Source organism: Ammospiza caudacuta, chromosome 19 (assembly GCF_027887145.1).
Source record: "Ammospiza caudacuta isolate bAmmCau1 chromosome 19, bAmmCau1.pri, whole genome shotgun sequence".
NCBI lineage: Eukaryota > Metazoa > Chordata > Aves > Passeriformes > Passerellidae > Ammospiza > Ammospiza caudacuta.
In genome coordinates, this window is record NC_080611.1 from 2952604 (window position 1) to 2976658 (window position 24055).

The 24055-nt window shown below is 57.2% G+C and overlaps 2 protein-coding genes across 2 annotated transcripts; both read right to left on the minus strand.

Moving 5' to 3' along the window:
* Positions 1-752: 752 nt before the first annotated feature.
* On the minus strand, positions 753-10458 carry FDXR (ferredoxin reductase). The gene is made up of 12 exons (XM_058817218.1): positions 10244-10458; positions 10055-10152; positions 8865-8960; positions 7571-7693; positions 6937-7050; positions 6324-6425; positions 4983-5090; positions 4710-4794; positions 3889-4091; positions 3425-3596; positions 2852-3025; positions 753-2169 (listed from the first exon to the last, which is right to left on the minus strand). The coding sequence occupies exons 1-12, from the start codon at positions 10272-10274 to the stop codon at positions 2039-2041; spliced, it is 1437 nt and encodes a 478-aa protein (XP_058673201.1). The 5' UTR covers positions 10275-10458; the 3' UTR covers positions 753-2038.
* Positions 10459-13137: 2679 nt separating this feature from the next.
* FADS6 (fatty acid desaturase 6) lies at positions 13138-18302 on the minus strand. Its single transcript, XM_058817430.1, has 7 exons — positions 18287-18302; positions 17584-17936; positions 16638-16804; positions 16206-16386; positions 15218-15405; positions 14493-14672; positions 13138-13618 (listed from the first exon to the last, which is right to left on the minus strand). Exons 2-7 carry the CDS (start codon positions 17930-17932, stop codon positions 13469-13471), a joined length of 1215 nt encoding a protein of 404 aa, XP_058673413.1. The 5' UTR covers positions 17933-17936; positions 18287-18302; the 3' UTR covers positions 13138-13468.
* Positions 18303-24055: the final 5753 nt, after the last annotated feature.

Consider the following 24055-nt stretch of genomic DNA (forward strand, 5'->3'; position numbering starts at 1 on the left):
CCCGAGCCCTGAGGAGGATGGAGGGCGGCGACAGCGATGGGGAGGCAGAAGAACCCTGGACACAGGGCTGGGGCTTGGGCTCGTAGGCAGAAGAGGAAAGGGAGCTGGAAGCGTTGAATAAAAATTTACATGATTGTAGCCATCCTCCCTCTGCCCATGAGGCTCAGTCCCCTGTCCCTGCCCTTCACTGACCTTCATCATCCCATGATTTTCCCACAGACCAGCATTAACCCCAGGGCCTTGGCCAAGTTCAGGGTTGAGCAAAGTCACTGAGCTCAGCAAGGACAGACGCTCCTGTTAATCTGTTATCACAGCCCAAAAACTACCCTGAAGCATCCTCAGTTTGGGAACAGCCACGTGCCAAGCTCAGCATGAGCACAGTGGCCTTTTCCACCGCTACAAAAGCACCCTGGCATCAACATTCAAGGCGATGTGGAAGAAAATCCTGGGGAGGATCCATCTCCTCTCTTCCCAAAACCTTCAGATTTGATGCAGCCACAACAAGCCCTTGGCTGTCACATTCCTGGCTGGGCTGCCAAGCCGAACTGCTGCTCCCCGTGGTAGGTGCAGCCCCCTCGCCTCCCTCCCCCTTCCCAAAGCTCTGATTCACCTCGGAACCCAGCACTGATGTAATCTCCTGCTCCAGAGTTCAGCATTAGGACTGCATCAGCCACGAGACGTAAGGAGAGCCACATCACACAAACAGCTGTTCCACAAAAGCTTTATTGCTCGTTTGAGTACGAGTTCCCATTATCACATTTCCTGAGTTTCTTAATGAGCTTTCAAATGAGATTTAAATAGAAAAGTATGGGAGAGAAAAAGGGAAAAATAGGGAGAAGTCAGAGATCTCCCTTCCTTGAGTTGAGTCAGAGATGAGGTGAGAGAACAGTGCCCTGTGGGCAAGTCCTCTGCCGTGAGAGGGCTGGGCTGAGGTGGAGGTTGCCCTAGCTTGATCTCTCCTCTGCCTCCATCACAGAGCCACTGCTACTGTCACCGTTTCCACAGGCCAGGGAGGAGGGGCTGCAATCCTGCAGTGCTCTGGCAGGGAGCACGGGGGGGCTGGGGACAGCCAGGGAAGGGGCCCCGCTGACGCTGCCCCTGCGCCAGGGATAAAAGGAGATTACAGCTCACGGCTTGTAATCTGGCTTAAAACCTGACACCGTCACCGTAGGCAATCTGGGCTAAGAGAAGCATATAATAGGCTTCAAAACACACAGACAAAAAAAACCACCCCACCAGTGAAAGGAGAGAAAGAGCTCAAGGCACTGCTTGCACCAGTCAGCACTGGCAGGTACCAATGGACACAGGATCCCTCATGATCCTGAACAAGGCAATTACATGCTTGTTATCCCAATCTACCCCGTAAGACAGACTGTGGGCAGCAGAAGGCAAATTAACTGTGGGAAGTAGAAAGCAAATTAATGCCCTTTTCTACTTGTGTAGAGCTCACAAGTGGAGAGCACCCAGAGCTGCCTTGCCTTGGGACATTGCAGGACCTGCAGCTCCGAGGTCAAGGCAGTGGCAGACAAAGAGCCCAGACTCAAGTTGTAGGTCCATTTTGGCTTCCCTGTAAGGGTTTATTTTTAAAAAACATCATTATTAAAAGATGCCTGCTCTGGCATGAATGACAAGGCAACAAACCCATTTGGCTTGTGGCTTAGAGGGGAGGCAGCAAGACACAGGGAAACTTCTCCATGCGACCTGCTGTGGTAGAGTGGCTGGTCAGGAGTTCCCCAGGTGCACACACGCCTCCCTTCACCTGCACTGCATGATTCATTAATGTTTCAAAGACAGACAAGAATCACCCCCGGGAATGGTACCTGGCTGCAGGGATGTGGGGCCAGCCAACAGCCTCAGGTCTTGAGACTTTGGGAACCCAGAGTTCATTATTACCAGAGAGGCCCCAGTGTCACACACCCCTCCAGAGCCACCACCAGCCCCAGACAGAAGCCCTGTGCTCCTGGCTCTGCTCATGACCCACTGGTGTTGCCCCAGGACGGTCCCACTGCGGCAGTGCCAGGGCCCCACCAGGGCTGCCTCAGTGACCGATGATCCGCAGCATCTCCGCAGGATCCACGATCTTCTCCCGGGGTTTGCCAGCAGCTTTGCCTCTCGCCACTTCAGCAGCATCAATCTTCTCCCAGTCCGAGAAGGAAACGGGACGGACCCCTGAGGTGATGGTGAGAGACAGGAGAGAGAACTTAACCAAGTAAGAACAAGTTCAGCCTCACCTCCCCATTGGCAGGGCCCTGATGCGGCAGCAGAGCTGCCCTTTTCCGACACGGTGTCAGAGCTCAGCCTCGCAAAGGAGAAATAATTCCTAATGCCACAAGGAGAGGGGTGGCAGGTTCCAGTCGGCTCGGATCAGTCAGACCTTTGTGAGCCGTAACAACAGCGAGCACAAACCACCTCGGGGGACAAAATGCTTCCAGTTCACTGTTAAACCTCAGACAGTTTAAGAGGCAAAACACACACACACACTTTAATTGAATGTCTTTAAACACAGCTACAGCAAATTACTCTCCTGGGCATTTTAATCTTTCCCCTAACTTGCTTGGAAGGATTACTAGGAAAACCACTCAAGAGCAATAGCTCACTGTCTCGGCAGCTGACACTGACATTTTACCCAAGGTCTGTGCTGCTTTTATTGGCCCTTCCCAGAAAGTGGTCATTAACCTCAGCAATGACACAGATATTTGAGAGAATTCAAGCCTTGTTCTCCCTGGGCTTTGGAACATCAAAACAGCAGAATAATCCATTCCCATAGTTCGGACTCTGCTCCCTCACAGATCCAGGAGGAGTTTGGCTGCGTTGATCCCTCCTGCTGGCTGCTACCGACCCTCACACTGACCTCGGCTGTGCAGGATGCTCTCCACAAGCCCAAAGCCTTCTCTGGAAGGGGATATATCCAGCACACCCCCCTGGAGATCCTCCAGCAGAGACTGGGCAGTGTCAAAGCTGTCGTTCATGGTGGTGATGATCACGCCTGTGGGTCCTCTCTTCACCCACCCGCTGCAGTACAGACCTGCAGGGGCACATGGAGCAGCCAGGCTCAGGTCAGCATGTGGCCTTGGACTCTTCCGGCTGCAAGTCCCTGCCCTCTTCCCCACCTAGGTGATGTGAACAGACTCTTACACAGTGCTGTGGCAGGAGTTTGTGTACCTACAGATCAGCACAAAGCAGCTGCATGGGCTGTGTCACTTTAGTAACAGGATGCAGTAAAACCCCTGTGCTAAACCAGACAACCCTAAAGAGATGGAGACTGGCCAGCTCTTAACCCCTGACAGAGGCACCTCATGCCCTCAGTTCCCACTCTCCAAGGTGTGCAATACCCATACCCTTGGTGAATGAACTTCCCACACCAAAGCCCCCAGCCCAGCAGCTGTGCTCAGCAGGACCCATGCAAATCCCTGTGGATCCAGACCTGGGACACCCTCGACTCTGCCCGAGCTGTTGGGGATGACCCCGCGCTGGCTGTCGAAGGGCACGGCCGGGTCCAGCGGCAGGCTCCGGTAGCCGATGCTGCTCAGCACCAGCCCACACTCCAGCTCCTCCACATCTCCAGTGGGAATGGCTTTGGCAGAGTCACCCGAGCCCTGAGAGAGGGAGGAAAAGGCTGCTGACCACCACAGTCACCACTGCAGAGCAACAGCCCTCTCCAGTCCCCTTTGGCATCTTTGACCCCTGGGTATTTGTAAAAGGCCATTCTGCAGCAGCATCAGGGAAAGAGCTCCCTTTGGAAAAACTCTTCGTGGTACCAGCTCTTTAGGTACCAGATTCCCTAAGAGCCTGCCAGAGGCCACTCCTGACAGCCAGGGAACACAGAGGTGTCTTTGGGGAGATTCCCAAGGGATGGATGTGTCCTGCTCCACCCCAGCCCCCCGGTACCTCGAGGCGGGTCAGGGCCATGCGGACGCCCCTCGCCCTGCTCCCATCAGCACTGGGCAGCACTTCCTGGGGGCTGCGCTGGAACTTCAGCCCCCACTCCCGGGGGGCTGCTGCCCCTGCTGCCCCTGCCTGCATCTCCACTGGCTTCTCTAGGGCTGCTTTGATCATCAGCTCAGTCAGTCGCTTCCTGGGCCTGGAAGCATCTAGGAAAAGAGAGAAATCTTCACAACAGGAATCAGCAAAAACCCCTTGAGACACAGCACTGGGCCAAGGCCATGGCAGGGCAGTGTCACTATGTGAGTCGGTCATGTTGGTGGGAGCCTGACACCTTTGAGATGACAAAATGCAAGTCAAAGTGACCAGAGCACCTCCAGAGGCTTGAGGCCAGTGGGACACACAAATCAAAGTCTGCAATTTCCTGTCTTGCTGGTGCTTGGAGGCAGCAGCCTGTGGAGAAGAGCAGGTCTCTGGACACCCTTGAACTCAGTGTTTTCTTTTCAGGTCTGCAGGAAGCTCTTAAATCAACGGCCTTGGGATCTCCCCTGCAAGGTTCCCTCAGCCCTCCTGAGCCTCCTGCCCTCATCACTCAGAGTGTAAGCACTAAGTGGCTGCACAAACAGAGATACACAATGTTCCCTTGTCTTGGTGCCTCCTGGCACTCTGAGGACATGACACACCATGGTAACAGCCTTCATGAGCCAGGCATTAAGTACAGGACAAGACTTTTTCTGATGTACACTCTGGGTACCTGCAGATCACTCCTGGTTGCTCACCTGCCAAGGTGAGTCCCTGTCTGGAGAAGCATGGCACACTTCCCTCACCTTTGACAGCACTTTCGAGGCCTGTGAAGTCAGCAGGGTCCAGGACAGCTCTGGCACCAGGCAGGTTTATCATCTCCCGCAGCTCCTGGCAATTGTGGGCAGGAAAATGTAACCTCCAGCAGAGAGAGGACAGCCCCAAACCCCCAGGAGTCAGGAAATGGGTGCAGGAAGGAGGATGCCTGGGATCCACACTCACCCCCAAACCACCTCTCCCCACCAGGGACAGGCAGTTTGGGGCTCAGCTCTGGGAAACAGCAGCACCTCCAGCCTCACCTTGATGGTGAAAGCAACTTGGAGAGGTCCCCTCCTCCCAACCAGCCAGACACGCTTCACCTTGCTGCAGGCAAGAGCTGCCAGGGAGCTGTCAGTGATGTCTGTCTTCTGCAAAACAGAGACAGCAGAGTGGGATGAGGGCAGATCTGGAGGGAGCTGGGGAGAAGGCACAGCCTCTGAAGGTGAAAAATCAGCAGAAAAGCTGGCTGTGCATGCAGAGAGCCCGGGCGAGGACGGGAAAGAAGTCATCTCCCTTTGCACAGAGCTATTTGCACAGCTGGTCCCTCATCACTGAATGTTCTTTCCGAGGCCATAATGCACCAGAGGTAACGAGCCAGCAGCCCGTGACTGCCTCGGGGGATCCACCCAGCAGGTTCACCTTGGGGCTAACAGAGCAAAGCCTTCACTCAGCTCCATCCTGAGGTGCCTGCAGATGCTGTTGGGGAAATTCCCAGGCTCTGGATGAAACCTGCTGCAAACCACAGCTCAAATCAGCACCTGCCTGCCCCAGGCAGCTCCAGCACAAGCACAAGCCTCAGCCTGGCACTGGCACCTCACAGAAATCCTGTGCTCTGTTTCTAGACTGCAAGATCTTTTCCAGAGAAAACACGACGGGAGAGACACAAGGTCACCAGGATAAACCATTCCAGACCAATATTCCTGTCAGGAACTACCTGCCCACCCTGGCACTCATACCAGTGCCACGTCTTTTGCAGCACTGCTCCCAGCTGGCTTAAGTCACTGGCTGGCAGTGTCTCCAAGTTTAGGGGCTTTTATAATTTAATTTAGATATTAATACAGGAAGCTGCTGCACAGGTGTAACAAACCTTGTGGCATTTCTCCCAGAGGGAAAGCCTTTGCTGCCAACATCTGGGGCAGCAGCTGTATGGAGCAGCTGGTGCACACCAGCTCCCAGCTGTCTGTAGGGATGAGGTCCACCAGTCTGCCCAGTGCCACCAGCTGAAACCAGGCTGCTGCCCTCAGCTCCAGCAGAAAAAGATAAACCTCAACAGAAGTTTCTGCTTTGGTGGCAGAAGAGAGAAAGTGGCTCCTCTTTTGCTTCTCATAGAGATGATGCTCAATTTCCAATGCTTTGGATGCCAGCAGAGCAATCCAGAGGCCTCTGCAGCATCACCCAAGTCATGGCCACAGCCTTGGATCACTCCCTACAGACTGTGAATCCATGGGTGCACCCGAGAGGCAGCAGCCTTCCCGGGGAAACATCCCAAAGACAGAGGAGTTTGAGGTTTTACCTGAGATGGGTGGGAGCCAGCAGCCACCCAGCAGGGAGGGAATCTAGGGCATGGGCTGCCCTCATGGGGCAGAGCTGCCATCACTCACCCTGAGGAGCTGCAGTGGGGACAGCAGGATGCGGGCAATGTCCAGTGCCACGTTGCCATGACCCAGGATCAGTGCTGTCTCACAGCTCAGGTCAGGCTTTAGCTGTGGGGAGAGACCCAGCTGTGATGAATCCACATGGCCTCCACAATGTCCAGCCCTTTAGATCCGCTCCTACCACCCAAACTCCCTTCCACCCTGCTCTGCCCCAAAAAGAGGTGATGCAACTTGGGAAACTCCACACCAGCCCCCTCCCCAAGCAGACACAGCAACACAGCTGCTCCAGGCACCCCAGATGATCCCCATTCCCTCCTTTCCTGCCCTCCTGGGAGCAGGAGCTGTTTTGGCCAAAAAGGCTCCTCAGGAAGCAGAGCATCACCCCTACAGGTTCCCATCTGGCTCTGCCAAAATGTGCTGCCAACGTGCACAGCCAGCTAATCCACTCTCACTGATGTGCAAATTGTTCACATTTCTACCATCTAAGAAGGATTTAACATGGCTTCTGCTAATCTTTTCCAATTACAGGCCTTTCAGGACTTAATCTGGAGCTGAATGCCTGTATTGGGATGGAAAGAAGGATGGGAGGAAGGGCAGGGAAGCACAGGGCCATACTCACATCCTGGTTCTCAGGCAGCCCGTTGTACCAGCCCACAAAGGCTCGGGCTGAGTAAACACCAGGGAGGTTCTCCCCTGGGATCCCCAGGACCCGATTGTCTTCAGCACCATAACTCTGAGGAGGCAGCAGGCACAGTCAGAGATGTCACTATGTGCAGGATTTGACACCAAAACACAAATCTCCCCTCCCAGCTGCTTCCAGGGTCACTGCACAGCTGTGATATCCCCTCCCAAAGGCTGAGCTACTCAGTGGAAGGGCTAAACACAGCCTAAGCACAGGGGCTTCATCCACCTCATCGTCCTGGGCTCCAGAGCCAAATTCAATGTCCTTGGTCCAAGGCAGAGCATGACAAGCTGAGGACTGATCAGCAAGGACAAATCCATGGCAGGCTAAAATAAGCAGTGGCCAGCACAGGGAGAAGTTTCAGAGACCTGCACTTGATGCCATGCTCCAGCACACACCCCCTGTAAGGGCTTTGGATGAGCCTGCGAGCACCTGCGCCGTCCCAAGGCTGGGAAGAGCTGCCCATGGTAACAAGGCACCCAGAAACACCTCGCCCAAACACTATGCCAGTGGAGAATAACCCTGCAGACCTTCCCCAGGACTCGTGGGGCACCAAGGCTCGGGTACCCACCAGCACCACGGCGTGGTACGCCTGCTGCAGCTCCGGCACCGTCACGTCCCTGCCCACGGCGACGTTCCCGTAGAAGCCGCAGCGCCCCGAGCGCGCCGTCTGCGTGAAGGTGTTGGTGACGTTCTGCAGAGAGCACAGAGCCACAGCTGCAGCCAGGCCAAGGCTGCTGATCACAGCACATCCCTGGGCCTGCCCCCTGCAGCCTTGAGATCTTCACCGCCTCATCCCAATCAAGGTATTCTGAGACTCTTATCTACCAGCAGCCAGAGATAACTCACGGGGAGATAAGCACAGCTGCGACTTGGCACTCTCTCCACCACCCTTTGTGAAAGGAAAATCCATATTTTGTACCCACCTAGGGAGCACAGGACCTTCCCAGAACATTCAGCCCCTCAGAATAAACCCCACTGCAGGGGAAAACTCCTTCCCAAAAGTGAGGTTTGCAGCCCACCTGGTCCCCTCTGCTGGCATCTCATCTCAACCCTTCCTGAAAGCCCCTTCCTCGAGAGAGGATGCAGGGCACAATGGCATCCAGGCCTTTTTCTTCTGAGTGATCAGGGCTACACAGCAAAACCACCCCTCCCAGCCCTGCAGCCCCAGATGGACTCAGCCTGGGGACAGGACAGACACCACCACAACAGCTGGGGCAGTGTCTGCAGCATGTCCATTCCTCCCCTCTCACACACAGGGATCCAGGCATTTTGGTCTTTGGGTCTCCAGGGATTAGAGGAAATCACTGCAAGATATTGCTGTGTCTGGATCTCCATGTCTGGATCTTCTGTGTCCTACCCTTCCAACCATCTCCGACACAGCAGATACTCCTGGGTACCACTCACTGCCAGGCAAAGGAAAATGGCTGGGAAATCCTTGCTTTATCTTTTCCTTGCCCAGGGGAGCCCCTACAGCTCAACTCCACAGCCCCCATGAGATCTCTGTGTTCCCAGAATGGGTACTGCTTGAGGGGCAAACAGCAGCAGCAATGAGCAGCCCAGGGACACAGAAACCCATCTGTGCTCCTTGGCCCTGCTCTGAGCCAGGCTGACCAGCACCAGGAGCAGCACTTCCTATCACAAGCCCCTGGTTGTGGCCCACTGTCCTGAGCCCTTATGGCAAGTGTCCCATGTCACCCGTCTGTGGCCTCAGCATGGACAAGGAGGAGACCTGGACCTCTCTGGCCTGACAGCTCCATGTCACAGAGAGCCTGGGGCACCAGGAAGGACAGTGACCACCTCAGCTGCACCCACCACTGTCCCCACACTCAACCACACAGCAAGGGCAGGGAGCCAGCACCAACCTTGACCTCAGGGTGGTCTGGGGCCACTCCAAAACGCACGAGCCCAAAGGGAACGGGCAGCTTCTCATAGATGTCCACCAGGGCCCCACCATGGTGCTGCAGGAGGAGAAAGTCACAGCCAGGATGAGGACAGAAAGGTCTCAGCAGCCTAGCAACACTCATCTGCAGCTGGGGGAATACAGGGCAGGAGGATGGGCTGCAGCAAGCCAGACACAGCCTGTTCCAGACCCTTCCATGATGCTGCACCTGTTACTGCCAGCTCAGACCACAAGATGTAGCACAGAGTGACCCCAGCCACCATCAAGTCCATCTTGTGGGGCTCCATCTCCCTGCCCAGTCCTGAGCTCCTTTTCCACACTACCCTGGTGGGTCTCCAGTACCTGGGGGGCTGATCAGAGAGCCTCAGGCCAGCTGGGAAGCAGCCAGTACAGCACCCTGGGGGCTGGGGACCTGCCAGACATCTCCCAGTCCCCAGCAGAGATGCCCATGCCCTGACATGGCCTGGGCTGAGTCACCTCAGGGTCAGAGCCTTAGACAGACCCTTGGCTGCAAGGCTTTTGTTATCTTGTATTTTGAGTCAGCCTCTTCCCGAGATTAAGCAGCCCTGAAATTCGTCCCTGAGGCTTAGTAACAGCTATTTTCCAACACGTTCCAGAGACAGCACAGCATGGTTTAATGATGGGGTTAAGCTGCTGTATCTCGGGAGGGTGCCAGTAGCCCAGTTCTGTGTTCAGGTCTCATTTCCCAACAGACCTGACTGCCCAGAGCACTGGAATCTGCAGACATAAGGTAAAGCATCACCCATGTGTCTTAATTCTGCTGGGGGAGGAGAGCAGGTCCCACACAGCCACTTCAAACACACAGTTAATGTCATTCCTGCTGGGTGACAACAGCTTTGAGCGAGGCAGATTCCTGCTGATTATTTGATTCTAGAAAAGTCACTTGGGATGAACTCACAGCAACCAAAGTCCTGAATGGACGACCCAGGGGCAGGGCAGGGATGAAAGCAGTGGCACCGACCCCAACCAAATAGGCCCAGAAGGACTTTGTGGGGTCTGGGCAGCCCCAAGCTGCCTCCCAACAACACCGACCTGGCTGGAGCAGGGCCAGGAGCCCACAAACCCAGCCCAGCAGCGCTGAGAGGCAGGCAGGGCAGAGGCCTCCCCCGCGGGCAGATCCCATGGCGGTACCTTGAGGATGTGCTGAGCCGTGTAGAAGCCGGCGGGGCCGCTGCCCACCACGCAGACCCGGGGCGCCGGGGCAGCCGAGCACAGCCACCGCCGCAGACCTGCGGGGGAGAACGACAGGCAGGGCGTGAAGGCACCGGAGCCGGCACCGGCCAGGGCCGGCACGGCCCCTCCCCGGAGCCCGGCACCCACCCAGCGGGGCTCGGCCCCCCGCGCCGGTCATGGCCGAGTTCTGCACCGCACCGGGAGCTCAGCGACAGCGGCCTTGGCGCTTGGGGGCGGGCGGGTGTGAACGGCTGCAGAGCCCAGAACCGAGAGCCCGAGCCCGCGCACCGGGTCCCGGGGGCCGCACGGTTCCCTCAGCCCCAGGAGTGGAGCAGAGCCCTGTGGGGCGCGGTTCCCGCGGCTCCCTCAGCCCCAGGGGTGGAGCAGGGCCTGCGGGGCGCGGTTCCCGCAGTTCCCTCAGCCCCGCGGTTCCCTCAGCCCCGGCTGCCCCGCTCCGGGCCCGCTCCCCCAGGGCACGCGTTCCCCGGGCCGCGTTCCGCTGCCGCTACCGGGCCCCGCCCCTCACCGGCCAGGCCCCGCCCCTCATCCTCACTGACCAATCGTGAGGCGACACAGCGCCTTGCTTAGCATAGCCCCTCCTCCCGTCACCGCCCGGCCCCGCCCCCGCCCCGCCAGCCAATGGCAGCGCGCCATTCCCACGGCGGCGGACCGGAAGCGCGGTGTTACCATAGAGAGGCGGGGAAGGAAGGGCCGCCTGGCGGCCGCTCGCACCGCCACTCTCTATGGTGAGACGTCCGCGGTACCCGGCGCGCTCCCGCAGCAGCATCATCATCATCATCACTGATGCTGCTGATTGCCTGCCTCCCTTTGCCGCCCAGACAGCGACCAGCTGCCGAGATCTGCCGGGGAAAGCGAACCTCAGACTGATTTTAACCATGCGCTGCACAGTGACCTTGCTCTTGCCAGGAGAAAACCCCAGCGCCCTTCAGTAAAGAGTAAAACATTAACGCCAGAGAGAGTGGATAAATGATGCTGGCAGAACTCCTGCCCCAGCGTCCCTACGGTCGCTGCTTTATTTCCTCCTTCATCCCCATCAGAGCGCATTTCAGATGCTGGTGCTCTCACCTCCATGCAGGATCACTACATCCCATCTTGTTCAGCCACTGCACAACACACCAGACAGAAAAATCATCTCAGCGGCCCCAGCAGACATTGAAAAGTTGGCCAGATGCCAGAGCACGCAGGCAAGTGCTTGACGGGGCTTTTAAAATGCAATTAAGACCATGAGGAGTTTACAGCCAGGAGCTGGTTGTAATATGGATCATAAAACTCACACACTTTCTCTCCTGGTTGTGGAAGTGAGCTGATGGCTTTCTGCAAAGGCACGCTGGAAACAGCAGCTGGCTCTGTGCCTCCTTCTGCACCCGCTCCTTCAGGAGGGCTGTGGCCAGGACCAGGAATTGCAGCAGCTCCAAACCCTCATCCTCAGGTCAGCACAGCAACCACTGAGACCTGCCCAGAGGAGCAAGGCTGAAGGCTCCAAATATCACCACAGGGGTCATCCACAAAAGCAGCAGGTTTAAATTTGGAGGGTTCCAAACCCAGGAGTCAGAATCCTCCTTTTTTTCCAGAATTCTCCCTTTCCCCTTTAACTTCTGTATGCACCAGTTCTGGCAGGGAATAATCCATCTATTTCCCAAACCACAGGCTGTCTCCTGCTGGCTGAGGGACCTGCAAACACTTTCCTTCAGCTGGCATTGCTTTAAACAACATCCACAAAATGCAGCTGGGGAGGAGCTGTTGCTCTGACCAATGCCTGGGAACATTTTGGGGCTTGATCTCTTGCAGCAGAGCGGGCAAAAGAGCATTTTGTGCCCACACAGAGGAACATGTGGGGTTAAGATTACCCTGCCTGAACCAAAAGCACCTCTAATGCTCCCTCACCCCCTGGCTGGAGCTGGGAATGTCAATAATTTGTCACATTTATCTTAACTTATCTCTGATGCTCAATTGAGAGATGAACTGGGGAAGGGTGTCAGACCCCCCAGAGCATTCAGGCCATTTGCTCTGGCCATGCTCCTCCAGCTGCTCCCCCAGCTCCAGCCCCAGCCCAAGCCCTGCCCAGAGGGTGGGATTTGTGGGATTTGCCCTCTGGGTGTTTCACAACGCCCAGATCGATGACCCACATGGGCCTGCAGAGAGGTGGCAATGACACCAGATCAGTGCATCAGCAGCACTGGACCCCAGCCCAGCATAAATCAATAACTCAACATTTCTGATGCCAAAGGGTTACACTGGATGGATGCAGGGCCCCTCACACCAGAGGGACCCTTCTCCTGTGCTTCTCAGGAGGCTCCTGGACGTGCTGGAGGAGAAGCTGAGTAAAACACCATGGACTGCCCTCTGCCACGGGCCAGGGCCAGGGCACAGCATCCTTGAGCCTTGGGGCACATTTGCCTGTGAAGCCTCATAAATCCCCAACGTGGCACTGCAGGGGTGCAGCCCGGATGGGAGAACACTCAAACCAAAGAGCACAACCCCAGGCTGAGAGCAGAGCCCCTGCTCCCAGTTTGGCCATCTGCCTTTGCTGTGCCAGCTCCCCTGGGCTGGGCTTTGCCGTCGGTGCTGCAGAGCACCTGGTAAAGGCAGACACAGCTCCCCAGAGATGCCCACGGGAGCACCCCAGCCCTGGCAGCAGCACAGGGGGCAGAGCTCACCCTCCCCAGGCAGGGAAAGCCTCCCAGGCCCTGCCTGCCTGCCTCTGATTCCCTTGATAAATCCTTGCCACAGCAATGCCCAGGCTGGGGCCACCTCTGGCACCCCAACACTGGCACCCCCATGGGGTGAGGGTCTCTGCCCCACTCCTGCCCTGGGCAGCACAGGACACCAGTCAGACTCCCTCCAGCAAAAAACCCCAATGATAAAGGAAATCCAGCCCAAAATGTTAAGGCTGAACTTATCTTTGAAACAAATCTTTGAAACAAATCTTTGTTCCTAGAAGGGGCCGATTTAGCCCAAAGTCAGGCAAAGCACAAGCAGCAGTGTCACAGCCCCCTCCCCACATCCACCCCTTCCCTGAGACCCCAACCAAACAGCTGCAGCTCCATCCTGCAGATCCTGGTGCTTCTCAATTCTGGATGTCCTGGACTGGTGCCACATTCCCCACGGATGGGGTGGGTTCCTCTCCCCAGGTGTGAGAGCAGAGTGGATAAACTGGGAACAACTGTGGGGAATGCTGTCCCTGGTGCTGCCCCACCAGGCTCTCCCCCTGCAGTGGCTCTGTGCACCATTTTCTAGCCAAAAGCAAAAACTTCAGGGAGGGATGTTTCCTACATGGTGACTTCATGGAGGTGTTGGTCCTGCTGGAACCATCCTTCTGAATGTCCCTGCAGGAAACAGCCCCCAGGGCCCTCACTGGATGCCCACCAGCTCCGTTATGGGGGGAGCATGGACCATCAGCTCCTCGTATCTCTGCAGGAAGAGCCAGAGCCTGGAGCTGTACGTGTCCTCGTTGTAGGGCAGCTTCTTCTGCTTCAGGTACTGGGAGACGATGGGTTTGATCTGCAAGGGCAAAGGAGATGTCACTGCTGTGCAGGGTGCCCTGTGTTTGCACAAGGTGCCTGAAACGTGCCCAGAAAAGCCATCCCACGTGCCCACAGCTGGGCTGGAGCAGGCAGCACCAGCTGTAGTATCTTTGCTGGGAATATTAAGAGGAAGGTGGTTTCCAGTTGCAGCATCACAGGGAATTCACCCTGGCAAAACGCCTTTGGAGGGCTCCAAATTAGGAGAGATGCCCTAATGAGGTTTCTAATGAGAGGCAGCCACGAATGCTCATCGTTCACACCCATCATTATTGGCCCACACAGCCAGCTCCTTGATGGGACTGGGAGGCTGCCACAGGTTTAGTTACGTCCTTCCCTGTGACACCTCTCTGGGGGAGGTGGGTCCTGCCAGCCCCCTGAGCTCAAGCAAAGGACACTGAACACAGGGGCACAGCATTGATCCTGTGCTGAAGGACCCTGTATGGACCTGCCTTGGGATCCCCTCCAGCCGGGGCAGTGCTCAGAGCCCACGTTTTGAACACACCCCACACCCCAGAGCAGCAAGTAAGGGCATGAGCAGAGCGATAAGAGATTTGCCTGGATGTTGCCTGAACCAAAAACTGCACTGTGCAATGCTGGGGATACTTTCCCAATGGAATCACTGGGAGGATCCTGCACTGCTGGAAGGCTGCTGCAGGCTGGAATTGGGGCCAGGAGAAGGAGCAGGGAGCAGAAACCCAGGAGAATAGGACTGGGATGGCAGGAGATGGGTTAGGGACTGTTGCAAAGCAGTTTCCAACATGAGAAGGAGCAGCACAGACAGGTCTGGCAGTGGAGGTGGGAAGATTTCTCATCCCCGTGTCACCTCCCAGCCACCCTGTGGGTCACCTCACCTTCAGGCACATGTTGTCAGAGAGGCTGGGGAAGAGGTGATGCTCCACGTGGCAGCTGATGAGCGAGTGGCCGAAGGACCAGTCCAGGAGGGGGTTGCGGGGCAGGTTGAGGACGCCCCGGCTCATGAGGTGGATGCGCCGGGGTTTGCGGTCGGCGGCGAACATGGGGAGGCCGATGTGCTGTGGGACAGGCAGGGTGGGCACCCTGTGGCACCTCCCCAGTGCCACCCCAGCAGAGCCAATGGCAGCTCTGCCTGTGTGTGGGCACAAGGAGCCGCATTTTGGGGTCTCTCTGTCAGCCCAAGAGCTGGGTTTGTCCCTGAAGTCACCCCATCTTGTGTTTGTCCATGGAGCCACCAGGGAGCTCCCGGGCTCTGCTCTCCCAGCACATCCACACTTAGAGCCAGCAGGCTCTCCCCACCCCAGGGCCTGTAACACCACCTGAAACACATCAGCCCTCCCAGCCACTGCAGAGGACATCATCCTCACACCCGTCATCCTCACACCCTTTGCACTCATCTGCCCTGACACTTTCCAAGGGCCACCACTTCCCACCCAGCACCACCAGCCTGATTCTCCTGGTGACAACATCAGCACAAGGGAGGTGACAACTGAACCCACACGCCTTAACGTGACACAAGCTCCAGCCAGCAGCATCAGGGCACTGGGTGGTGGTTTGCCTGTCTCCAGCACTGCTGGGATACCTTGAAGCTTCAGGTCTCTACCTGGAAGATGTTGACATGGATGTAGGGATGGGCCAGGAGGGAGCGGGTGACCAGCATGCAGAGCAGGGCAGACCACGGCGACTGGAAGCCCGAGACGTGGAGCAGGAGCCAGTAATGGCAGTAAAACCCCAGAAACATGCAGCAGAGGGTCCGGAGAGCTGCCTTCCACTCCACATTCCTCAATAAATCTGCACAATAAAGGAAGAGGAGGCAGCGCATGGGAGAGGCGTTGATGTTTCCCCATCACCACTGCTGCTCCAGCAGTCAGGCTGTGCCAATAGCCCCACAGCCCAGCCCAGCCCATGAACTCACTTTTCCCATCCTCCAGGTTGGCCCAAACCCTATAAAACTGCTGGGAGACTCCCCAGAGCAGCAGATCCAGCTGTGCAGCATCACTCAGGGGATTTGGACGCACCTTCGTTTCTCACACTTTGCCAAGTCATTGGCTGCGCATTTGGCACTGCCCAGAGCTGGGTCATGCAGCCTGGAGAGCTTTGCTTCCCCAGCCTCTTATTGCTTTCTGGGCTCTTCTCCCTGATTGCTTTCTGGCACCATTATTTCCCTGGAGCCACCACCTTTCCTGCCCTGTGTCTTGCCCCTGCATTGCCCCAAACCTCCACCCCATACACAGCCATCAAACACCTCGTGTGATGCTCTGATCAACCTGAGTGTGAGACTGAACCCCATTATGGCCACAGATCTGAGTTAAAGGAGAATGGAATTGGGGTGCTGCAGGCTCATGATGTCTTTTACCAGGGATTTCAACATCCAGCCCAGGAAAAGGTGAAGTGTTTTCTCAGTAGATGCAGAAGATGTGGTCCCCAGAGCAAGTGCAGCATCTCCTGCCCTTCCTGCAGTGTCCCACCAGGAACTGGTGTAGTTAATGTGATGCCTCCAAACAAAGCAGGACCCTTGGGTGGGGTGAGACCTGGGCAGTCACGAGCTTCCCACATCCAGCACCCTGTCCCAAGGCACGTGGGACACGTACCAAGTGCAACCAGCGGGGTTAGGATGGGCACTGCCAGAGGAGCGATGAACATGTAGACGTAGCGGTTCAGGAAAGGAAGTTTCCACGTGCTGGAGTCCCCCAGGCCAATGACGTTGGTGTAGCCGTGGTGGATCTTCACATGATTGTAGGTGGCCTGCTCGACTGTGAAAGCTGAGCAGAGCTGGGAGAGGAGAGAGAGAAGTTGCCAGGGTTGGGCACTGCCTGACTTGGGCTTGTGTGGGAGGAACCTGGGGAGATGCTCTGGTGTTTCATAATGAAACACCATGAGGAGATGCTCTACACCCCACAGACCCCAAACCAGTCTGGAATGGACTTTTAAGAGTTAAGCACTAGAAACCTTTCCCACCATTCCAAACACTTCCCACCACCACAGGGTGCTGATGGGGTGTTTTTGGGGGCTGCCCCACTCACCTCAATGAAGAAGATAGCCCACACTTTGCTCCAGGACTTGGACTCAGTCAAGGCATTGTGGCTGGCCAGGTGGCTGCCCTTGACGGTCAGGGTGTGATGCACCACGCCAAGGGTGAGGACACCCGCCAGGAAAGGGATGGCCTGGGCTGACCGCAGGCACAGGAACCCTGTGGAGAAACCAGCCGGGCAGGAGCTGGGCCATGCTCATGTCCTGCAGCCCTCCGAGCCAGGCTGGAGGTGTTGCTACACCCAAACACGCCAGCCACGGCCCTAAACCTGTTCTTCAGCCGTAGTTACAGGTATTAAACCATGCAAGCCAGAGTTTGCCTCCTCATCATCCTCGTGACTGGATCAGCCACACTCACCCTTGTGCTGAAGATTTGGCCACTTCCAGCCTCGATGGCAAAGAGTGCTGCAGGTGCCTGATCCCCCCCCCCCAGCTCTGGGATGTGGGATTCCACTGGTGCCCTTACTCTGCCAGGATCTCAGCGTCCCCAGGAGTTCAACAGCAAGACAAGGTCCCAGCTTTCCAGCCGTGCCACCAGAGACCCACACTCAACTGCTTTCCCTTGCACCCACGACAGCCAGGGCCACTGCCACCAAAACCACCCTGTCCCATGGTGGGACACATCACCCACTGTCCTGCCCTGTGTACATCTGCGTGGGCACCATCCCCTCAGGCCAGGCTGCACCCCGGGTACCACTGTGCCCTCAGGCCAGGCTGTACCCCAGAGATCACTGTCCCCTCAGCCCAGGCTGTAGCCTGGGTGTCACTGTCACCTGCTGTGGGGTCAGAGTGCACCAAGTCACGGGCTGAAGGAGTTGCTGTGGCTTTGTTACAACCTCAGTAGGTGCCAACAGGCTCCCAGCACAAAGCAGACATGAGGAGGCAGTGGGAGCCCTGGGGACCCCCCGGCCGTGGTTTGGGGGGGCTGAGCCAGGTTACCTGCTGGGAGCAGGAGGAAGCTGCAGGCAAGGATGCTGATGTCCACGCCGTGCCGCTCCCACCAGCTGCTGCTCTTCACCACCTTCTGCACCAGCTCCGAAAGCTCGGTCATCAGGGCTTCCTCGGGCCGCCGTGCTCGCCGTGGGGCTGCCCCGGGGGTCACATCCCCATCACCCAGCGCTGGCCCCGGCTCCCAGCCCTCGGCCACCGCGTCTGTCCTGCTGCCACCAGGCGCTGTCGTGCCCCGGAGCGAGGGCTCCCCCATCGCCGGGAGCCGGGGGACACCGCTGGTCTCTCCGCGGACCTGCCGTGCCCCCGGGCTCAGCGGGTCCCCGTCCTCCAGCGGCATCGCCCTGCCGAGCAGAGGCCACACCGTGTCACCCGCAGGGAGCCAGCCCGGGCCACGCCGGTGTCACCCGCAGGGAGCCAGCCCCGGCACCACCGTGTCACCCGCAGGGAGCCAGCCCCGGCACCACCGTGTCACCCGCAGGGAGCCAGCCCCGGCACCACCGTGTCACCCGCAGGGAGCCAGCCCGGGCCACGCCGCGGACGGGCTGCGGCTCCTGCGGCCGCCGAAGGACACGGGAAGGGCAGGGGTGGAAGAAAATAAACAATCCGAGGAGAAGCAGCCAGCGGAGCCGGCCGCAGAGCCACCCAGCCTCCCAGCACAGGGACAGCAGAGCCACCAGAGCCCCCTACTCACGGCAGCCCCGCGGCTCTCCCGGCGCTCCGGCTGCGGGCGGGAGGAGGAGGAGGAGGAGGAGGAGGAGGAGGAGCAGGAGGAGCAGGGCGGTGCAGATGAGCCGTGCCCACAATCCGCCCCGTGGCCCATTTAGGGGAGCGGCCGGGGCAGCGGGGCCGTGGGGAGGGCGCCGGGAGGGAAGGAGTGGAACAAAGATGGAGAGAGGCGATGGAAATGTGGAAGGCGAAGGAGCCGAGTGCCAGGAACAGCCCTGAGAAACCCAAGCGGAGCACTGAGGACAGGGATAGGGTTTCGCTTTTGCCAGGGAGAGGGAGCAAACGTTGCGTGTCCCACGTGGGAGCCGTTTTGGGGAGAAAATCGGCCTTTTCCACAGCGAGGAGCAGGCTGCAGCAGGGAGGGGCTGCTGCTGCCGCGGGGCCTCCAGCACCCCCGCTCTGCCGGGGGCACCCCAGGGACCAGGACACCCCAAATCTGTCCCTCGCAGCTCTGGCACCCAGCTCTGACCCCCGCGGGGTCTCTCTTCTCTTCCGACCTGATTCTGTATGAATTTCCCCCATTTTCCATCACTGCCTCCTGACTCGTCACCCTGACACTGGCATCCAAAAGCTTTGAGGATGTCCCTGAACAGACCAGAACCTCCAAAGCCCTATTTTTTTATGAAGGAAAGCTAAAATCACATTGTCCCTCGCCGTGGCACTGGATTTCTTCTTGCTTTGTTATTTTTCCTTGCCAAACCTCAAATCAGCTCAACTGATGCACCAAAACCCTAATGAACATTGACATCCATAAAATCGATATGGTCTTGCAACAAATAAGGCCGGTTTGCTACACCCATCATTGGATATCACAGCCCCAAACTGGGATGGGCTCAGCACCTCCAGTAACATCACATCACTGCTGTGATTTGCAGGGAAGCAAACCTCACACCCAAGTTACACCAAACCCCAGGGAATTGTCATCATCCTCTGGAAAAAAAAAATTAATAACAATTAAAAAAAAATCCAAGCTGCTGCAAAAGGGGCAGAGCTGAGAGTGCATCAGAGACCTGCTGAGGTTTCATTCCCACTGTATGAGTGTGCATTAGGAAAGGCCATTTCTAGAGACAGGGGCACTGAGGAGTCAGGGGATGTGTGAAGCCCAGCCAGGGACTCACTCTGATGGGCAGAATGGCTCTGCCAGCTGCCCACAGCTGGGAGAGCACCCATGGGTGCTGCCAGGCCAGGGGAGGCAGGGGCATCGGGTGGGGCCGCTCCTGAGGGACACAGAGCTGCAGTGTCACCCCTGGGATGGCACCACGAGGGACAGTGGCAGGAGGGTGACAGCCCTGCTCCGAGGGCGCCGCTTGGCAGCGGGCAGGGTGAGCTGTGCTGGAGCTGCCATTGCACAATGGGGCAGAAATGGTTATGTGGGGCAGCTGGGGGGAGCAGGGGGTGGGGATCCCCCACACATCCAAGACCAACATGATCCATGAGGATCCCACTGCAGCTGGCACAGGGAGAGGCAGGGGCATGGCATCACCCAGTTCTGTGGCACCACTGGGACCAGAGGCCACCTGGGAGAGGAGAACAAATCGTGGGCTGGAAACTGCATGGGAGAGGCTGAAATTTGATTTCTGAGGAAAAGTGCTGAATTCAAAAGAGGTACAGCCAAGATGGGAGTCACAATGCTGACAACAGACCACACACTGTAAGAAGAGCCTGCAGAGCCATAAGGACAGTCAGCAGGTTCAGGATGGTAGCCCTAAATCTGCTGCCTTACAGAGCTACATTTCCAAAAGAAACTTTTAAACCTCTGATTTCCCACCACAGGCCAAGTCACACAATTCCCCTGACCCAGCTGAATCCTAGGGATCAAAGCAAATGCTGACCTGGCCCTTGCACTGTGGACACAAACACCTCCAATTTAGCAGGGAAAACATGTGTAAGACTCAGAAATCCTTCAGCACACAGCAGGGCAGCTGGAGAGGATCAGTGTAATCCCTGAAGCAGGGAGCTCAGGCCAGCAGCAGCTGCTGCCCCCTGCACTGGCTCTCCCTTGCCCTGGGCACCACGGGCAGCTCCCACTGCTTCCCCAGGCATCTGCCATCCCGAGGGAGCCACGGGAAGCAGACCCTGCCACTGTCCCCATCTGACCCACTCTGTCCCCAGAAACCCAAATCTGGCTCCCAGCAAGGTCCTCCCATGTCCCTGCTCCCCAAAGAGGAGAACACGGGCCATCTTAGCCTGGCACAAGGACACACGTGTTGAGACACCAGCAGCTGCAAGTGCTTCCTTGCTGAGCCCTCCCAGGGTCCCCCCAGCCCGTGGGACAGCACCTGCTGCAGTCCCAGAAACGCAGCTTCCAGCCCAAATCCAGGAGTCTGGAAAGGCTGCAGTATTTGCAGCCCAGGGTTGTGGTGAGGAGGGAGAGCGCCCTCAGCAGCCCTTCCCTCCCTACAGCCCACCTTGCACACCCTCCTCATCCCTCTCCCTGGGGGAGGAAGGCTCAGGCTGCAGGTGCTGGGACACCACCAGATCCCCTGGTTGCCTCAGCCAGACACTCCCAAAACCAACACCTCTCCTTCCTTCCTCTCCTTCCTTCCTCTCCTTCCTTCCTCTCCTTCCTTCCTCTCCTTCCTTCCTCTCCTTCCTTCCTCTCCTTCCTTCCTCTCCTTCCTTCCTCTCCTTCCTTCCTCTCCTTCCTTCCTCTCCTTCCTTCCTCTCCTTCCTTCCTCTCCTTCCTTCCTCTCCTTCCTTCCTCTCCTTCCTTCCTCTCCTTCCTTCCTCTCCTTCCTTCCTCTCCTTCCTTCCTCTCCTTCCTTCCTCTCCTTCCTTCCTCTCCTTCCTTCCTCTCCTTCCTTCCTCTCCTTCCTTCCTCTCCTTCCTTCCTCTCCTTCCTTCCTCTCCTTCCTTCCTCTCCTTCCTTCCTCTCCTTCCTTCCTCTCCTTCCTTCCTCTCCTTCCTTCCTCTCCTTCCTTCCTTCCTTCCTTCCTTCCTTCCTTCCTTCCTTCCTTCCTTCCTTCCTTCCTTCCTTCCTTCCTTCCTTCCTTCCTTCCTTCCTTCCTTCCTTCCTTCCTTCCTTCCTTCCTTCCTTCCTTCCTTCCTTCCTTCCTTCCTATCCATCCCATCCATCCCATCCATCCCATCCATCGAGATCCACTTTTATAATACCTGCTTTTGGGCAGCACTCCCTCCCACCTCTTTCAGACCAAACGCTTTTGGGTAATTAACTTAATCAGGGATTAATTACCACCACCCCCTGCCCAGCAGGGGGACCTTGAGCACCGCCTGTCTTTGTCTTTTGGGGTCGGGCAGAGCTGTGGGGTCCTCAAGAAGGAGAAATTCCCCGGCTCCGCCAGCTCGCTCCACCCCTCTCCCTGCTGCCAGCGGCCGAGCGCGGAGCTCCATCTGCAGGCGCAGCTCTGCCTCCATCGCCCCGAACGCGGCTCCCCCAAACTGGGGCCTTGGCACACGGGTGTTCGGCACATCCCACAGCCGAGCAGCTCCCACAGCTGCTGCCCAGGTACGAGTTTATCTCTGCTCCCCGCTCACCCATCCAAGGTGATGCCCTGAGGCCAGCGGGGCACCCCAAACCTTCCCTCCTGTGGAATGAGGAAAGAGAGGAGGACGAGCTCAGGACCACGAGGCAGGCAGCAGAGGGAGTCACAGCTCTGTGCAGCGCCTGCTCCGCCTGTCGTTTGGCCAAAGTGCAGGAGATCGAGCTGGTGAGATCCCAAGGGACACAGTCCTGAGCTCCTGGGCTTCCAAAACATGAGACCCAGCCTGATTTGTGTGCCAGGGAAAGAAGCTCTCAGTGGTTGCCAGAGCTGGCACTGCCGCCAGGCCCTCACCCATGGGATGCAAAGTCTCCTTCCAGGGACCAAAACCTTGGATGCTGGGGGAACAAAGCCACTGAGCCCCATTCCATGGGTTGCTCAGTCCTCTCCTGGGGATCGAGACCTTGGGTGCAGCCACAGCCTCTGTGAGAGCTCCGGTGGTGCCAGGCTGGGACGGAGCTGGCGGGGCTGAGATCCCAGATCTATCAAGGGCTGGTTTTCAGCCCACATCCTCCCAGCCTTGGCAAGGTCATGCTTTGAACCTTAAATAAATACCCTTTCCAGGATATCTCGCTGTTTGCACGGCCCAAATGGCCACTTCAGGCCCCAGAACACTTCCCCCTCGTGCTGGGCAGCTCCGGGAAGAGGCTGGATCCCGTCTGGCTAATCTGGCCCATCTGTTTGCACGGCACGGGCGGACGGCGGCGAGACGGGGCGGGAGAGCCCTGGGTCACGCACCGGCTGCGGGGGAGGCAGTGTGGACAATGCTTGGCCTTTTCCAGGCTCTGTGCTGGCCTTTTCCAGGCGCTGTGCTGCTCCAGTGCTGCCCTGCGCTGCCCTGACACCTCCGCATGGAAGTGGCTGAATGGCAAAACCCCACAAAGGACAAACAGAAAGGGCTTGGAGGCTCCACACCCTCAGTGTCATTCTCACCATCTTTTTCATTGCTTCTATGTTTTTCTCATCCATTTGACCCTAAGATGGGTGCTGGAGGGGTTGTAGGTATGGAATTGGTGTGCCAAACCTCAGTGATGTTCACTCAGGGTGAGAACAGCTGGGATTTACCTGCCAGGAGCGGCCAGGTATGGAGACATCAACCTAATTCCTCACTCTGGCAAGCTTTGGGGGCTACATGGCAATCCTCCTGGCTCTGGGGTTGGGACAATGGTCCTCTGGGTCCTGGCTAGGCCAGAGGGCTGCTGGGCTGCAGGGATAGACCATGAATAATGCTGCCTTTGCAGAGTGGGGACAGACCCTTGGGACAGCCTGACAGAGTGGGAGGTTATTCCCTGCATGGAGTTAAACACAGGCCTGGTATCAGCTGTGCCACATGTCCAAACACAACCACCTCCCCTCTTCCTTCTCTAGTAGCCACCTACAAATACAAGAATCCCAAAGCTCAGGGATAAGCTTACCCTTGGGAAGTGATTTCTTTACTTTCCAAGGCTGCATGAGACTCACAGCAGTGGCTGGTGAAGGGAGGTTTATTCAAAGCACGTGAAAACCAAACCCAACACAAATTCCTGCCCTGACCCCTTGGACACTGCAGCCAGGGCTCAAAGCCACAGCATCAAAACCCAACTTTCCCCATGAGCACCCCCAAGGCCCCTGGGGACTCACCAGCATACCCTGATACCATACCTAGGCTGTGTTTTCAGTTTTATCACTGCTTTATTCACTGCAGTTTTATTCACCACTGCTTTATTCACTGTATCAGCAGTGAATAAAGCAGCTGTCATCCACTCCTGCTCCAGCCCAGCTTAAAATCCAAAGCCTGGCTGAAGGTGTCAACTAATCACAGACTTCCTCCACTTAGCAGCTCAGGGCCAAGGTAATCACTGGTTTGGATGCCTCTGCTCTTGCCCCGACCGAAACTGCTTGCCCCCACCCGTGTCCCTGGCGTCACCGCCTGGCCGGTGTTACCCAACGCAGGTGCACCGTGGACATGCCAGGGGCTCCCTCCTTCCCTGCTGCCACAATGCTGAGCCTGCCACCAACAGTGTCACCAAGGGATGCCTGAGTCTCCTCTCCTGCCAGCCTGGCAGGTGTTCTGTAATGCTGAAGTTCTGTGGGGTCCTGTCCTGGCAAGGATCAGCCCTGAGGAGGGAACCACCACGGCTCCAGTTCCAGTCAGCAGCCAGTGATTGGAATTATGCTCCTGGACACAACCCTACACTTCCGGTCTTCAAAAATTGAAAATCTTTCTCCTTGTAAACGTGGTACTACCCAAGCCA

Excerpts from the sequence above, each read along its gene's own strand:
- FDXR (XM_058817218.1), bottom strand. The coding sequence starts at position 10,274 with ATGACCGGCGCGGGGGGCCGAGCCCCGCTGG. Across the intron at positions 3,597-3,888 it reads TGGCCCTGACCCGCCTCGAG|GGCTCGGGTGACTCTGCCAA; the intron begins GTACCGGGGGGC and ends TCCCTCTCTCAG. Across the intron at positions 3,026-3,424 it reads CAGAGTCGAGGGTGTCCCAG|GTCTGTACTGCAGCGGGTGG; the intron begins GTCTGGATCCAC and ends GTGCCCCTGCAG.
- FADS6 (XM_058817430.1), bottom strand. The coding sequence starts at position 17,932 with ATGCCGCTGGAGGACGGGGACCCGCTGAGCCCGGGGGCACGGCAGGTC. Across the intron at positions 15,406-16,205 it reads AACCCCGCTGGTTGCACTTG|ATTTATTGAGGAATGTGGAG; the intron begins GTACGTGTCCCA and ends TTTATTGTGCAG. Across the intron at positions 14,673-15,217 it reads TCCATGTCAACATCTTCCAG|CACATCGGCCTCCCCATGTT; the intron begins GTAGAGACCTGA and ends CCTGTCCCACAG.